Here is a 14,549-nt window from a genome sequence, read left to right on the forward strand (position 1 = left end):
CCCATCAAAAAGCATCTGTCCTGTTGAAATTACAAGGGTGGATTGTTAAACTTCCAAGTAAGGTAAGTTATTTAGTTTCTTCCCTTAAGAATAAGAGCAGCATCTACATGTTACATACACAATATTATTGCTAAAAGATCTGAAGACCACCTTAAAAGAATGATCTCTCCCACTTACTAGGTATGTGACATTGGGCAAGTTACTTAACCTCTATGAGTCTCAATTTCTTCATCTGTAAAATACAGATTACAATATCTACTTCATAAAGATGCCATGATGATGTAATGAGATAATGTTCTCTACAAACTGAAAAATGGGGTTCAAATGTAACATACTGGAGGAAAAGTAATAAATACCATCAGAAAACGTTATTTCTGAAATCAGTGTTGGAGTAGCTGCCTAACTAGGCAGACTAAGCATGTGATAACTAATAAAGCAAGGGCAGCAAAAAGAGAGACCAATTCAGCTTCACTGAACTCATTCAGAATTCTGCAATTAGAAAATCTAGAAAGAACTTATTTAATTTCAGTATACCTATGTTTTGTGTTTTACAATTTAGTATTTCTAATTTCATAAGAATCACATATAATCTTTTCACTACTAAGGGCTTCTAGGGGTTCTTAACCAGACATTGTTTGGGTTCATCTTAAATAGATTCAATAAGGACTGTGAATAAAAGCATGTAAAGTCCTGTGATATTTCAATGAAAGATATAAAGAACATATTCTACATGTGTCATGTGGGTTAATTATATATTTCCTGGTACTTGTGAATTACTTCAACTCAGAATTAAGAAGAATTGTGGCAGCAGGAGCAACTGCAGCAAGTGTATCTCAAATCCAAGGTGGCTTTAAAGATGGAAACTTGGATATATGGGATATTTGACCATGTGGATGGAAGATGCAGCTTAACTGCACAAACAACTAATTATGCCCCCTTAAAGACTGATTATGACATCGTCAAAATCAAAAGAGGGCCCTCTGTGTAGCTCATGCCTGAAATTCCTTAAAAGCGTTTTCTAGTAAGTCTTATAAATCCATGCATTGTTTTGATAGAGCATGCATGAGGAAAAGCGAAAAGCATTGTTCTCTCTGTAATGATCACATGTAAATAGGCCATGGTTCCCGTACCAAATGCTCTGCACTGATGAGAGTTAGCACAGAGCCAGGCAGGGGGTGCCCGCCTTTGTTGCTGCTTTCATTTTAAAAATGAATCATAATTTCTGCATTGGATACGAAGATGGGTTTACAGCTATTAGCCATCATATTACTAATTTAGAAAATACATGCCCAATCACTTGTGTTCTTTCAATTCCTTATGAACACAGCTGCAACCCACATTAAAAGCGAGGGTGAATGGATATTCTTCAGATGAGATATTTGGGCTGAATTATTAGGGTAGCCTGTACTACAAAATTACTAATAAACATTGCTTCTGGCTCAATTTAGCCTGAAGTCAGTGAACCTAGCCAATGGTGACAAATCAAAAACTCCGAAAGGCCCGATGAATGAATCTAACTAATCAAGGAAGCCTGTAGGAAGTAGATGCCAGGATTAATGAGCCAGTAGTTTCACTATGCCATGCTGTTACTTCTTCACATAAATGCCCTCAGATGAGATTACCTTTATGTCATGAAAGGGAGAAAAGAAAGGTTACATTCTTTCAACTGACAGGTTAACTACTGCCATTACTAGAAGACACATCTTTGTGGGCTAACTTTTTTCTTTATCCTAAAAATTAATATGTAAAGTCCACAACACAAATTAAAAACATTTTCAGTTTCAGGGTAAGCAGTCATTGACAACATCAAACATAAACTGCCCCAAAGTTAGAACTTCCTCTATGTTTTCCATTTACGACTACCTTGATTTACCCAACTGCTCTGCATCCTATTTTCTATTCAATACCTAACATCATCTTTAGTAGGTTAAATTCCTATAACCTATTTCTTCCACCATCAACAAAAGGTAAACTAAGTGCAACATCAGTATGACATCCTTTGCATGCCATGTATGATATTTAGTACCAATATTGAGGAGAAAATAAAGATACAAGGATGAAAATGTGTACTCAAATAAATCAATCATATAGTTACATCATAATAGACTTTGACTTTTTCTAGCTAGCATGTGGTGGTGACAGTATTCAATGCCAAAAAGACTACTCAGCAAAAAGCACAATTCATTAGATGCAGGACATCTAACATGTTGTACTTACCTACCCTGTATTCTGATATTATTCATCATTATTGTCTTTATTACCTTATTACCTTATTAAGTGTAATTATTTTTATGACTTTAATAGTTTTGAGTCAGAATTGCTGCTGATAAGGAGTAAAAAAATAATATGAAGCATCACTCTGTTGCTATTTTTTTTCTCCCTCAAAATACAGAAATCTTTCAGGCTTGTGATTGTGATTCTCACTGCTTTTTATCTTTGCTAAACTGTCAACCTTAACAATTTAGACCAGGTTGCCTTCCCTTATGCTAATGGCATATATGACATTAAAATGTTCAGAATTCTTAATACAAAAATCTATTGCCATAGAAACAAATATTATTCCAGAGTCAGGTCAAGTGAAAAACTCTGTACACTTTCATTATAATATTGATAAATAACCACTATATTATGAAATATAAGTATCTTTGAAAGCATCTATCACTTCAGTTGATTTGCAACTTCTCATCAATGTTCTGAGTTGGCCCATTTTTTTTAAATGAAAGATCCCATTTCCCTTGCCTTTCAGAAATACGATTTTTAAAGATCCCACTCAGCATCCTTTATTGCATTCCTACATCATAAAGTTATGTTTTATAGCAGCATAAAAAAGCTGTAAAATTAGCATCCTTGTAAACAACCTTCCATGCTCACTGGTGAAGCAATCTGTGATTTGTACTGATCTCTTAAATGGGACTTGAGATTACACTTTCCACAATTTCAAGTTTTTAAAAAAAAGAGCACTAATCTAAGCCAAGGGAGAATATGACAAAATGTAAAAACAAGGAAAAGTATTTTTCATCTACAGATATTTTAGAAATTTGGTTATTATGCTGCCAAATTAAAATCTAGGGTGAGTTCTAAAACATAGAAATGTTCCATTTTTATATGAAATCCCAAATGAGCCTGTTTTTATCCTCTTTAATATTTTAACATTATATTAAATATACCCTTAGAAAATGTAGAACTGAAATATTCTGTGAACCCACTCACCAATTTTATTGAATATCTCTAATTAAAATTCCTAAGGTAACATGAACAAATGATTTTTCATTATCATAGAAAATCATGCGTTTTTGTCCTCACCTTCCAGGAGATTCCACTGTGTTCTCTTAGTTTAGTAACAATTACAACAGTTCCTTATACAGTTGAGTAACAACTACAACAGTTCCCAATGGTATGAAATGGTATTCTAGGACAAGGCTGTTTTTAGGGCTTCCATTCTGTGGCAACCAATTGAGAAATCTTCCCATGGGAAAAGGTACATTCTAATACCTATAATAACCATTAAATTTCACACCACAAGATTGATTTTGGTTAGTCTTCCAAAGAAAGCCCGTGATACCGACTCGCCTCCAAGTTTAAAACACACCTGCAACCTTCCAGCTCATTCTACAGAAAAAAAAAAAAAGCCATTTTTCACTACCACTTAGTTTGAACTGAGCACGTGGCTAAATTTGAGGTTAGCTCGACCCAAAGTTGGACCCTGAGAAAACCAGAGCAGTTTCGCAGGGGAAAGCCTGAGAAGCTCCGACCCGCATCCAGGTCGCCCTGGACACCCTTCTCCCGCCATGCCGTTTGCCCCCACTTGGATCCGCCGAAGCAAAGGGGCCGGGCCGCCTCTTTCGGACGGCCTCGAGGCCTAGGCGCCAAGGGAGGAGCCCCGGGCCTCTCTCGTCCACAGCGTACCTGGGGTCACACGCAGCTCTGGGCGACGCCAGACGGCAGAGCTCCCGGTCTCCACGCTTCCTTCACGGTGGTCCTCCCGGACGCAGCCCGGCGAGGGTTGCCGTCAGCTCCTTTGTCCGAGGGAAACAGTTCACGCCAGAAGCATATCGACTCTCGCGCCCTGCGTTTGGTACGGGAAGCTCCGCCTGTAGGCCCATCTCGGGCTCGGGAGGCACTGGGGTCGACCCGAAGCCTCGCGAGGCCTCGAACTCGCGTGAGGAAATCACTGCGCGGCTTTTCACTTCCGGCCTGCGGGCCGCGCGACTCCAAGCCGGGCCTGAGGTGCCAGACGCCGTGTGGGTGCGTGCTGCCTAGGCTGCTGGGCAACCAGGGAACTGAACCCAAGCCTACTGAAAAGCGGACGCGTCCCAAAAGTGGGGATCCTGCCGACTGAGCGCGAGTTGAGAACCTCCTGGAAGAGTTCTCTTCCCTTCCCCCACCACGAGACCCTTACGCCATTCCAAGTCACACCAAAACCCATTATTCTCCATATCACATACTGAAAATGATTTTATTTTATCCATTTACATTTAAGTTGATATAAACTTGTCCGGAAAAGTCAAATAATATGCTTTATATTAGCTCAAACATTTATTAAGAAAACCAGATTCCATAAATAAGCACAGACAATAAGTTAAAACATATCACAAATTGACCAGTATGTAACAAGAATGCTTTATCTACACAAAACATCCTATTTCACATGTTTGTTCATTCTTCGAAAGCGCTTCTGTTCTCTGGGTTTGGATTTGACCAGCACATGCAGAAAGAGCTGATTGTGTTTTCTCTGTACAAAGTTGCAGGGTTGTAGATGTCCGAGTGCACCCATCGGCGGCCAGCAGGGGCCGGGGCGGGGGGTGGGGGGGTGGCCGAGGGGCACGAGGAACGACAGGACGACCACAAAACAACCAAGGGCACAGAGCAGCGAGGAAGGAGAAACGGAAAAAGGAAGCAAACAAACCCCAGTCCTGAAGGATCCAGAAAAGATATGTGGCTTGTTTTTACAAAAGGAAAATTTTCTTACGTTTATTTTAATCTTCCTTATAAAGACTTATCAAAATTGGTAAGATCACCTCTTCATCACATGACTGCTTTAGTCTACTCCAGCCACCCAATCCACTGTTGTGTTCCTCCTGAGAAGCCTTCCCTCAATACCCGCACACAGTTGTGCTTAAGAAAATAAAAGAAAGATAAAATAAAAGCGTTCTTTTGCAAGCCAGTACAGGGCTGCATGGATGTGACTGGGTACACAGGGCAAGGAACGGGTGGTGGGAGAGGAAAGAAAGAAAGGAGTTCGGAGCAAGAATACAAGGATAAATCAAATTGTAATCTGTTGGGTCCTCAGATGAGGCGGTTGGTAGTAGATGCTTGTCCTCCTTTAAGACAAAAATCCCTAACATTGTGCTGTCCCTTGAACACGTCCGTGTGTGACCTAGGTGCACTGTGTATGTGTGTGTGCGCGCGTGTGTGTAGTGTCTGAGAGTGAGCGAGAGTGCGAGTGTGTGTGTTTCTGCCCACAAACCAGTCCATTGGTGTCTGATTTCAGATCCTGAGTCTACTCCCTGGTAAGTAAAATGACGGGAAGGATGCTCTTTGCAGGGCACGGGAGGAGGGGCGTGAGGTGCGGGCAAAGAAGGGACCGAACGGGAGGCGGTGGGCGAGGGGGCCGCAGGCGTCGTGTAGAAGGTGTGGATGGGAATGCAGCCAGTCAGAAGGCCGTGAGGAGGGCGCGAGCACGAAGAGTGCGAGCGGCAAGGCCGGGGGTAGCGGGAAAGGTGGGGTGAGGCGCTAGAGACCGGGAGGAGGGAGGAGCTGCGTGAGACGGGGAGGAGGTCTTTGGGGAGGCTGGGGAGAGCGAAATCAGGCGGAGGGGTGGCCTCGCGGTCTGGGGCTTGGGGTGAGCCCGGGAGAGTGGAGGACAAGGGAAAGGACCAAGCGAGAGGTGGCAGAGGCCTGGAGGGAGAAGGAGCTGGGGGCCGGGGCCGGGGGCGGGGCGCCCGGGCGCTAGCCGCTAGGGCCTCGGGGCGGACCTGGGGGCGGTGCCGGGGGCGGAGCGGGCCGGGCGCGGCTGCATTAAGTGAAGCTCATGGAGACTGTGTGCTCTAGCGCCTTGCGGCGGAGGGAGGCGATGCTCGTGCCCCGCCACACGTCGCTGCTGTCCGGGGAGCTGCAGAGCTGGGGCGAGCCGGAGACATTGCTCGGGCCGGGGAGGGAGGCGGGCACCATGCCGGGAAAGGCAGGCTGGTAGAGGTGCGACTGCAGCCCCGCGCCGTTGGAGCCCGCCAAGCTGTTGGACAGGCCCATGGAGTTGGGCGGCGGACCGGCCGCCAGGCTGCACTGGGACAGCGACTGTGCCATGGCTTGCTGCCTGCCCAGCGCCGGCGGTAGCGGCAGCTGCGACACTCCCGGCATGGCGGCTGCCGCCCAGCGGGTGTCGTTGGCATGGAAAGAGCACAGGCTGTCGCCCATGGCGGCGGCGGCGGCGGCGGCGGCCGACGGGAACTGAGGCAGGCCTGGCGTGGGCAGCAGCGTCCCCGGCGCACGGAACACGTTGGTGGTCTTCTTGCGCTTCTTCCACTTAGCTCGCCGGTTCTGGAACCAGACCTGAAGCGGGCAGGGCGGGAGACACACAGGGCGCTGTTAGCCGGCGGGCGGGCCAGGAGGGGCGGGGGCTTGAGCCCTAGAAACCCGCGTCAGGTCCACCCGCTCAGCTCCAGGCCGAACAAGTGCCATCGGCCCGGCACGCCCCCCGCACCCAGCCGGTGACCCTGGTTTTCCACCAGCTGGAATCAACCGGCGCCCCTTGCATCCACCGGGCGCCAGCTCCCGGGGTCCTGAGTGATCGTGCCCCGGAGCGCTTACACACGGTGCAAACATACACCATGCGCAGTATTCACCACGCCCCTGCACGCTGGCACCTTCTGTTCGCTGCTTAGATGCACAGGTCTGCAGGCAGGCATGTGTCAAGGCTGGACCCACAGGTGTATAAATGAAGATAAACTTGCGTACCCATGTGGCTTAATAGCGTGCCTTATAACAATGATGGGGTATAGAATTTTCTGAAACGCTGTAACTTTGGAAATTGATGAAGGGCCGTGGATGACATAGCCAGTTCCAAAATCGAAAGACAAAGGAGAACCCCTAACGCCATGGATGACAGAGCAGAGAGGTTAATATAGTGATCCGTGTGGGAAAGCGAGCGCCACTGAGTTACAGTGTTGTTTGGGTCGCCACCGTGACTTCTGATTCGTAACGACTGGTACTGCTGCCACAAATCCGTGCCTTGTTCTCAAGCCCCTCTAAGGGTACCTTTATCTGGGCTGTGCAAGTGTGCTGGAACCTGCTGCCGGAGCCCTAAGCCTCAGGGCCTTCAAATCTATTATTTTCAGGAACTTACTGAGGATCCCAAATAACAAGGCCTCCAATTCCCTCAGCCCCACCCCACCCCTCGTTTCATCTATAAACTAAAAGCAAATTTTCTGATCACTACAAACTAAAAGAAGTCAAGTGTAAAGCTCACAATAGGTATGAATCAAATTTAATTTTGCTTAAACAAACCCAGATGTCTTTTTAAAGGAGATGTGTTTTATAAAGTATACTCCAAAGTGAGCCTATTAGTTCTTTCTTAACAGTGACCCTGGAAGTTCAGACCTTACCAGACAAATTTGTCTATGAATGTCAAATTCACCACCACAGGGGAAGGAAGGGTTCTTCCTGAAATATATCAAGTAAACTGCCTGACCAAGATAACATCCCTTTGCCCCATATTTAAATTTGATCTTTTTATTTAAAAAAAATGTCAGCATGCCCACTTGGCAGGCTTACAGTTTAACAGTAGTCAGTTGGAGGCTTACTATGCATAAATATAAATGATGTGGGACACAGCTCAGGTACTGATTGAATTTTCTCATAATTTGGCCAACGCAATTTGACCACCATATTCATGGCCAAAAGATAATGTGTTAATCCAAGCTATTCAGTGTTTATTCCGCAAACTAAAGCATCATGAGTATGAGTACCTGACCGCCTTTCCCGGTAAACCGGCTATGCACAATGGTTTGTTCACACCCGTGCACTCTCTATTTACCCATGTGAACGGCATTGCAATCTAGAATCCTCTCCCGCTTTTGGGCTGGCCCTGGCCTTTCTACCCCATCGCCCACCACCTTATCTTTCTCTGGTTTCTACCCCACTTCCCATGTTTCCGCCTACTCCAGTGTCCGGATTGGGTAAAGATGTTGGGTCCTTTCCCTGCTAAAGCCCCTTGAGCTGGTGGCGCGGCGGATTAATGAGGCAGCAGAACCCTAGGTGGAGGCTGGGATCAATGCGGCAGGCCGCGGATTGAGCTGTTAGCGGCCTTCTGCGGAGAGCAGCCCGCAGGAGCCCAGGAAAGCATAGCGAGGAGACCTGCTGCCAGAGGTCGCTTTGCATTACCCATCCAAGGCTGGACCGGATGGAGCCCTAGACAAGGGACGGTGTCTGTGTCCAGACGGTCCCCACACCTCACACTCCGCACCCGGATACATTTTTAAAGATATCTATGAATACCGGTTCCTAGCACCCTGCTAATGTCAGTGAATCCCGAAATGTTTGAATGTTTGGGGCGGGCACGGGGTGAGGGACTGGGGAAAAAAGCAGAAGAAAGGGGGGAGAAATTGCCCCGAAGAATCTCAGTAAAAAACACGCCTGCCAGAAAGGTTTCTGAATCTCAGGCCCAAGCGGAAAAGAACAGCTGTTGAAGAACTAAATATTATAGAAATAATCGAAAAATCGTGCTCAATTATGTTTGAGGGTTAGTAGTCAAATAATGGCTACAAAATTTTTTATGTTTCATGGCTTACTGGGGTTGGGAAAAAAACCTGCATGGGGTCTGAGCACCTCCGTTCCAAGCTATGATGCATATGTTTTAAAAATGTGAATGTTTCCACTTGAAAACTAGAGCATGACAGACTAAAATGCAGGTAAAACCTAAGGGAGATTTTGAGAATACAGAGATGACAACTCCAGGAAATATATTAACCGCAGCCATGGCCAACTTTGTACTCAGTTTGAAATGCAGCTCTTCTCAGAAAATGCTTAATACAACAGTGAGAATCTAATGGAGGTTGGAATTTAAAAATCCACTTTCATGATATCTGCTGTTACAGTAATATAGACATACTGTAAATGTATTTTAAAATATATAGCCCGTTTAATTCCCCACCTATAAATGGCTCAGAAATAGAGAAAGAGAGGGAGAAAGGGAGAGTATTACTTTTTTCCCCCTCGAAGCAAATGCTTTATGAAGATCTCATTGGAATCCAGCAAATGATTAATGTGAAGATTTGGGAGGAAATCTGGGGAGCTGTATTAAAGCCCAGATCTCAGGTTCATTTCGATCAGCCAGCCGTGAACTCTGGGCCGAATTCATTACACTTTAATAGTGCTGGGAGAGGAAGAAAATGCAATTTCTCATTCCATTAGAAAACTAGAAAATACTCTTGGCTTGTCCCCCTATTAAGATGTGGCAGGTGACAGGGCCATTCTGGGGGACACGGTCAATGGAATTACAGCACATTATTTTTGTTCGTATAAAATATTGAAAGGCAAGACTGGCTGTGCAGAAGTTATTTCACTGATTTGGTTTTTATGTAAATAAAATATTGAAAGTTAATTAATCCGTGCTAGAGACTAATGATTATGCTTATTATATTGCATTTGATCGCGTAATTTGCATGATTCTCGCATTGCTGCTTAATAAGCCATTCCAGGTTATAAATAATTCTGAAATTGGTTTCTAATAATGGCATGCTATAAAAGGAATGGTTTTATTATACTAGCCAGAAAAGAGGAGCGATATCAGACATGGAATTGGCCTCCGTGTGAGTAGAGGTGCTTTAATAAATACTTAAAAGTATGATATATGCCAGATATAGATAAAAATAAGTATTTGAGATCATTTAGTCTAGAATCAAAAAGTATCTTTAAAAACATACAATTGCAATAAATTAAATGTTTAGATCATTTTTAATCAGTGCAGTGGCCCCATGTACTGAAAAGAATGTGTGGCAATCTGTTAACTATAAAGAAAACTATGAAGTACTCATCATATAAGAACATAAACCAATTACTATTTAATTTGAATTTGGTCAAGGAGCAACGATACAATGAATTGTGAAGTAAATACATTTTACATAAATTATTTTTGCATTACATTACATAATGTTAATCATTTTGAAATGTTAATTAAGAAGGTTATGTTGATCTGATTACTTTTTAAACTATGGAACATTATTTTTAAAAATATTGAAATTGCCATTCTATTAAATTGTTCCTATCAGCAGCATCAAGCTATTATCTTTGGTTGAACATTATGTTAGAACAATTAAAGTACTTTGTATCTATTCTTCTTGATTATTCTTCTGTGTACTTCTTGAAAATAACTGTTTCTATTACATAGTTTATGTTTTATTTCATTTACAACTTTTTATATTAAAAGAATCACTGCCATTAACCTTTGGAAGACCTAATAAAGTTTAATAGACCTCATTTTCTTTTTTCACAAAGTCAGTTGTCCAATTATATTTTATTTGTGGTTCTAAGTTCTATTTTAATTCCAACTAATTACTAGTAAGCAGGTTAAGCAATAGCATTTTAGTCTTTAAAATAAAAATTATTATATAGCATTTCTCTTGAGTGACAAAAAATTTATGAGTTTTGAACCGACAGGATTTTAACAAGCCAGTACTATTATGAACGGTAATGGAAATATTGAAATTGTATATTTCTGTTAAGATTTGAACTCAATTTCAAAAGATTTAAAAGAGGTGTGAGGTAAAAAAAAAATTAAGAGCACTAGTAATATATTTCTGCACAATGCAATTAACATGCCTTTGTTGCTTAATTTCAATGGCCCATGATTCAGGGCTTCCAGAGTTCACTAAGGAAACCACCCAGACTTACACTGAGTAAAAATGTTAATCTATATTATACCCTGAATATTACTATATTAATTTGACCACTTTAACTCCCTAATGACATTTTTTTCTATTTAAAACAGAAGCCTATGCTATTTTTCCAGGTTAGACTATCTTTAAAAAGCAGAACGGAGACAGAAAAACTCAACACCGTGATTAAGGACACTCTTGTCTCTTCTTAGATCAAATGTAAAGTAACTGAGATCTTTAAACTTTGATGTTTAAAATTTGTAAAGCGAAGATAGTTAAAATTTGTAAAAGCAGCTAGAGCTGAGATCAACACCCAGGGTAAGGAACAGAAAATACCACGTCCAAGACAGGAAAGGAAGGTTTCAGAACCCTGGATAGCTCAAGACTAAGCGCGCGCCTTGGACTTTCACCTCCAGCACCTGTACATAAAATATTTGACATAATGTTTTCATTCTTCTAAAAAGCAGAAAAAATCCGAGATGCATTGGACTTATACTTTTATTCCCCGATTTTCAAAAAACTTACAGGTGTGGTTTTCTAAGTCACATGTAACTTACAACTTGGATCGGGGTTGGATGACAACAAGGGGTCAGTAATGATTTTGTCTACTGCCGGTCAATCTTTCCTGCCCCAAATGTCCTTTCTTCAAATCGGAGATCTACAAGAAAGCCCTCTTTCCTCCCCACTCCCCAAGTTACCTTAGGGAAAACCAGGACTCATAGTCTGTGGGGGATCGCTCCAGCCTCTCCCAGCGCATTGGTAGGCCGCCAAGTTCAAAGCCTTTGTAAAAGGCTAGGGGTGTTTTGCCTGAGAGCGGTAGGAGTGTGATAAGCAGGAGAATAAAGCTACACCGTAAAACCCAGGTGTAGATCTTTTATGAAATGTGCCCATTTCGCCTTGTTTACTCCTTTTTCATGTTTTCTGTATAATTGTTGCATTCTCCCATTTATCCAGACTCTTAACACAAACTCATTAGGGGGTAATGAAATGCTTGTCAGTTACGAGAGCTGGAGTGTAATCGCGTGCTGGACTTAGCCGCCTGGGAGACACAGAAGGTGGGAGACCCGGAGGTTCCCTTCTCAGGAGGAAGGAAGAGACCTAGTAATTGAACGACGCCGGCTTCGCTTTTGAGGAGTTTCTGCGGGGATGTGGCCAAACTGGCAGGAGATGGGGGCACTGTCTGTCCATCGATGGGGCCAGTTTGCGGGCAGAGGAGCTAACTTGACCCAGGAAAGCATAGGTAGAGGAAGCGCAGCCCAGGATCCCTGCAAGGGAAGGAAAGACCCTGCTTCCTTTGCCCAAGTCCACCCGCCCCCTCCTTGTCTTCTGCCCTGGTGCCCAAGCCCAGCGTACCTGCACTCGGGACTCCGTCAGCCCGATACGGAGCGCCAGCTCCTCGCGCATGAAGATGTCGGGGTAGTGAGTCTTGGCGAAGCTCCTCTCCAACTCGTTGAGCTGCGCCGGGGTGAAGCGCGTCCGGTGGCGCTTCTGCTTCTGTTGGCCCTGCTGCTGACCTGCTTGGCTGGGGTTCGGGCCACCTTGGGGCCCCGGCTGCTTGTCCGGGTCCTTTGAGCTCACCGCCAGAGAGGCCGGCGTAGAGCCCACTGTGGTGATGTCCTCCCCGGGCAGCAGAGTGGCTCCCTCGACTGGGTCGGAGTTGGGCGCTAGGTCCCCCGGATGGCCCCCGGGGTCGGAGCCCCCCACGCCCAGCCTACACTTCACCGCCTCCCGGTGGCCCAGAAGCTCGGCAGCATCTTTCATACCTGAGGAGGCAAAAGGATGGTGGTCACTACTGTCCTGGCCATGCCAGGAGGGACTGTTCTCCTCGCGCGGTCCTTTTTCAGCCCCATCTTCGGCTCCCTCTGAGCCCGCGGTCGCCCTACGGAGCAATCTCCCGGGATGCTCAGCTGGGTTCCCCAGGATTTGGACAGTCAGGCTGTAATACCGTCTCCCGGCCCTTTCCCCTCTCTCCGCCGCGGGGTCCCGTAGTAAACATAGTAAACAGCACATGCTTTCTTCTCTCCCACAATGAAACACTCCCAGTCCCGGCAATGAAACATGCCTCGGAGTCCCTTTCATGAACCGTACCCCTGGTGCCCCAGCAACCCGAGAGCATATCCTTCGACCAGGAGGGAAAAAAGAAAAGAAAAGAAAAGAAAGAAGAAAAATTAAACGATTCCTTCGTTGCTGCCCCACCTGCGCTCAGGCAGCCTGACGAACTCTACCTCCGGCCCTCAGTTGATTCCGTCTCACTTTCTCGGAAGATGAATTAGTCTCCAAGCTTTCCACCTCCCGAAATCAACCCAAATCAGCTCCGCCTCCCCCTCAAATCTGAGAAAGTGTTTGGAAAATGGAGTCACATCCATCACCAAAGATTCCCAAACCGGAAACCCTGAGCCCAGTAACCCAGACAGCTTTAAGGAAACTCAAGTAAACTCTCTAGACATAACAGTGAATCAAGCTTTAGAGAATTCAACTTTTCTTTCCGGAGAAATAAAAGGCGCATTCCTCTCGGCCACTGGCAATGACGAGTCCCTTTGCAGGCCGGATGCCCGTGAGGATGAATCTGGCTTTTCTCCTTTCTCAATGAGCACACTTAGCAAATCCGCTTCTACTGCAGCGGCTTCTCCTTCAAGACCGATTTTTACAAATTCAACCATACTCAGACGAGGAAGAGAGAAAGAGGTAGTGGGGAGAGAGGAAGAGAGGGAAAAAGAGAAGAAAGAAATCTCAAATTAACGCAAATAGGAGGTGAAAAGAGAGAAAGAAAAATGCCTCCAAACAAATTATCACGGGGTAGGTCGTTCCCTTAAAAAAAATAATAAAGGGGAGGGGGAAAGAGAGAAAATAAGAAAAACAAAAAGTAACAACATTTCCCAACTCCTCTGGATCTACATATTCCATAGATTTTTTAAAAAGACGATGTTAAATCAAATTAAACTTTAATGCAGCACAATTACTTTTAAAGAAATTAGTCCATTTAGGGCACATTAAGGTAAAATAAGGAACAAATTGACAATTTCCTGCCGGGGCTTCTCCTGGCTGCCTGGGCGAGAGACGCGCACTCACCTAGCCTGGCGTCCAGGAGGTCGGCGTGAGACAGCATCGCGCACCGCTCCAGGGTGAAAGCTGTTCCCCCCCAAATTTTAGCGGTTTTAAGTTATTTAAAATAGATATAAGCTATAAGCTATACGATATAGATATATATAGATCACCTAAATGAAAGAAAATTCTGTTTGTGGTTAAAAAGGGGGCTTCTTGCATTATAATGTCCTTTAGAGAGACGGGGAGGTGCTTAACAGTTGAATGAACCCGTGAGCAGCTCGGCGAGGGGACCAATCAGGAGGGCAGCCTGCAAATGTCAGCGCCCGGAGAGTCCCCCACTCCGCCCGCCCGCCCGCGCCCGCCCGAGGAGGCGGCGGCAGCGGCCGCCCTGGCGGCTCCAGCCCCGAGCAGCTGCTAAAGCAGCGGCGGCCGCCTTGCCCTCGCCCTGGGCTTCTCGGCCCGACCTCCGATAGTTCTTCCCAGGGATTTCCTCCAGGCACACCTTTCCTTCTCCTTGTTCCGCCCTGCTCGCTCCAAAGGCGCAGCTCTGTCTCTTTGAGCTAGGGTCTTCCTGGGAAAGAGGCAGGGCAGGGGACAGAGCAGGGCATGACCCCCTGGTGACCCGAGAGTAGC

General features: G+C 45.1%; 2 protein-coding genes across 5 annotated transcripts in view; both read right to left on the bottom strand.

Moving 5' to 3' along the window:
• Positions 1 to 4,226, bottom strand: part of WDR41 (WD repeat domain 41) — a 169,232-nt gene extending 165,006 nt beyond the window's left edge. For all 4 annotated transcript variants that reach the window (XM_079917348.1, XM_079917347.1, XM_079917349.1 and 1 more), the window contains exon 1: positions 3,907 to 4,226. The gene's annotated coding sequence lies outside the window, so the exon portion shown is untranslated. The remainder of the gene's footprint in view (positions 1 to 3,906) is intronic.
• A 1,579-nt stretch (positions 4,227 to 5,805) lies between these two features.
• OTP (orthopedia homeobox) lies at positions 5,806 to 13,977 on the bottom strand (the record flags this gene model as incomplete). Its single annotated transcript, XM_079917256.1, has 3 exons — positions 5,806 to 6,549; positions 12,225 to 12,634; positions 13,941 to 13,977. 3 exons carry the CDS (start codon positions 13,975 to 13,977, stop codon positions 6,019 to 6,021), a joined length of 978 nt encoding a protein of 325 aa, XP_079773382.1. The 3' UTR covers positions 5,806 to 6,018.
• Between the last annotated feature and the right edge of the window lie 572 nt (positions 13,978 to 14,549).

The sequence above is a fragment of the Stenella coeruleoalba genome (assembly GCF_951394435.1).
Source record: "Stenella coeruleoalba genome assembly, chromosome: 3".
In the NCBI taxonomy this organism is placed as follows: domain Eukaryota; kingdom Metazoa; phylum Chordata; class Mammalia; order Artiodactyla; family Delphinidae; genus Stenella; species Stenella coeruleoalba.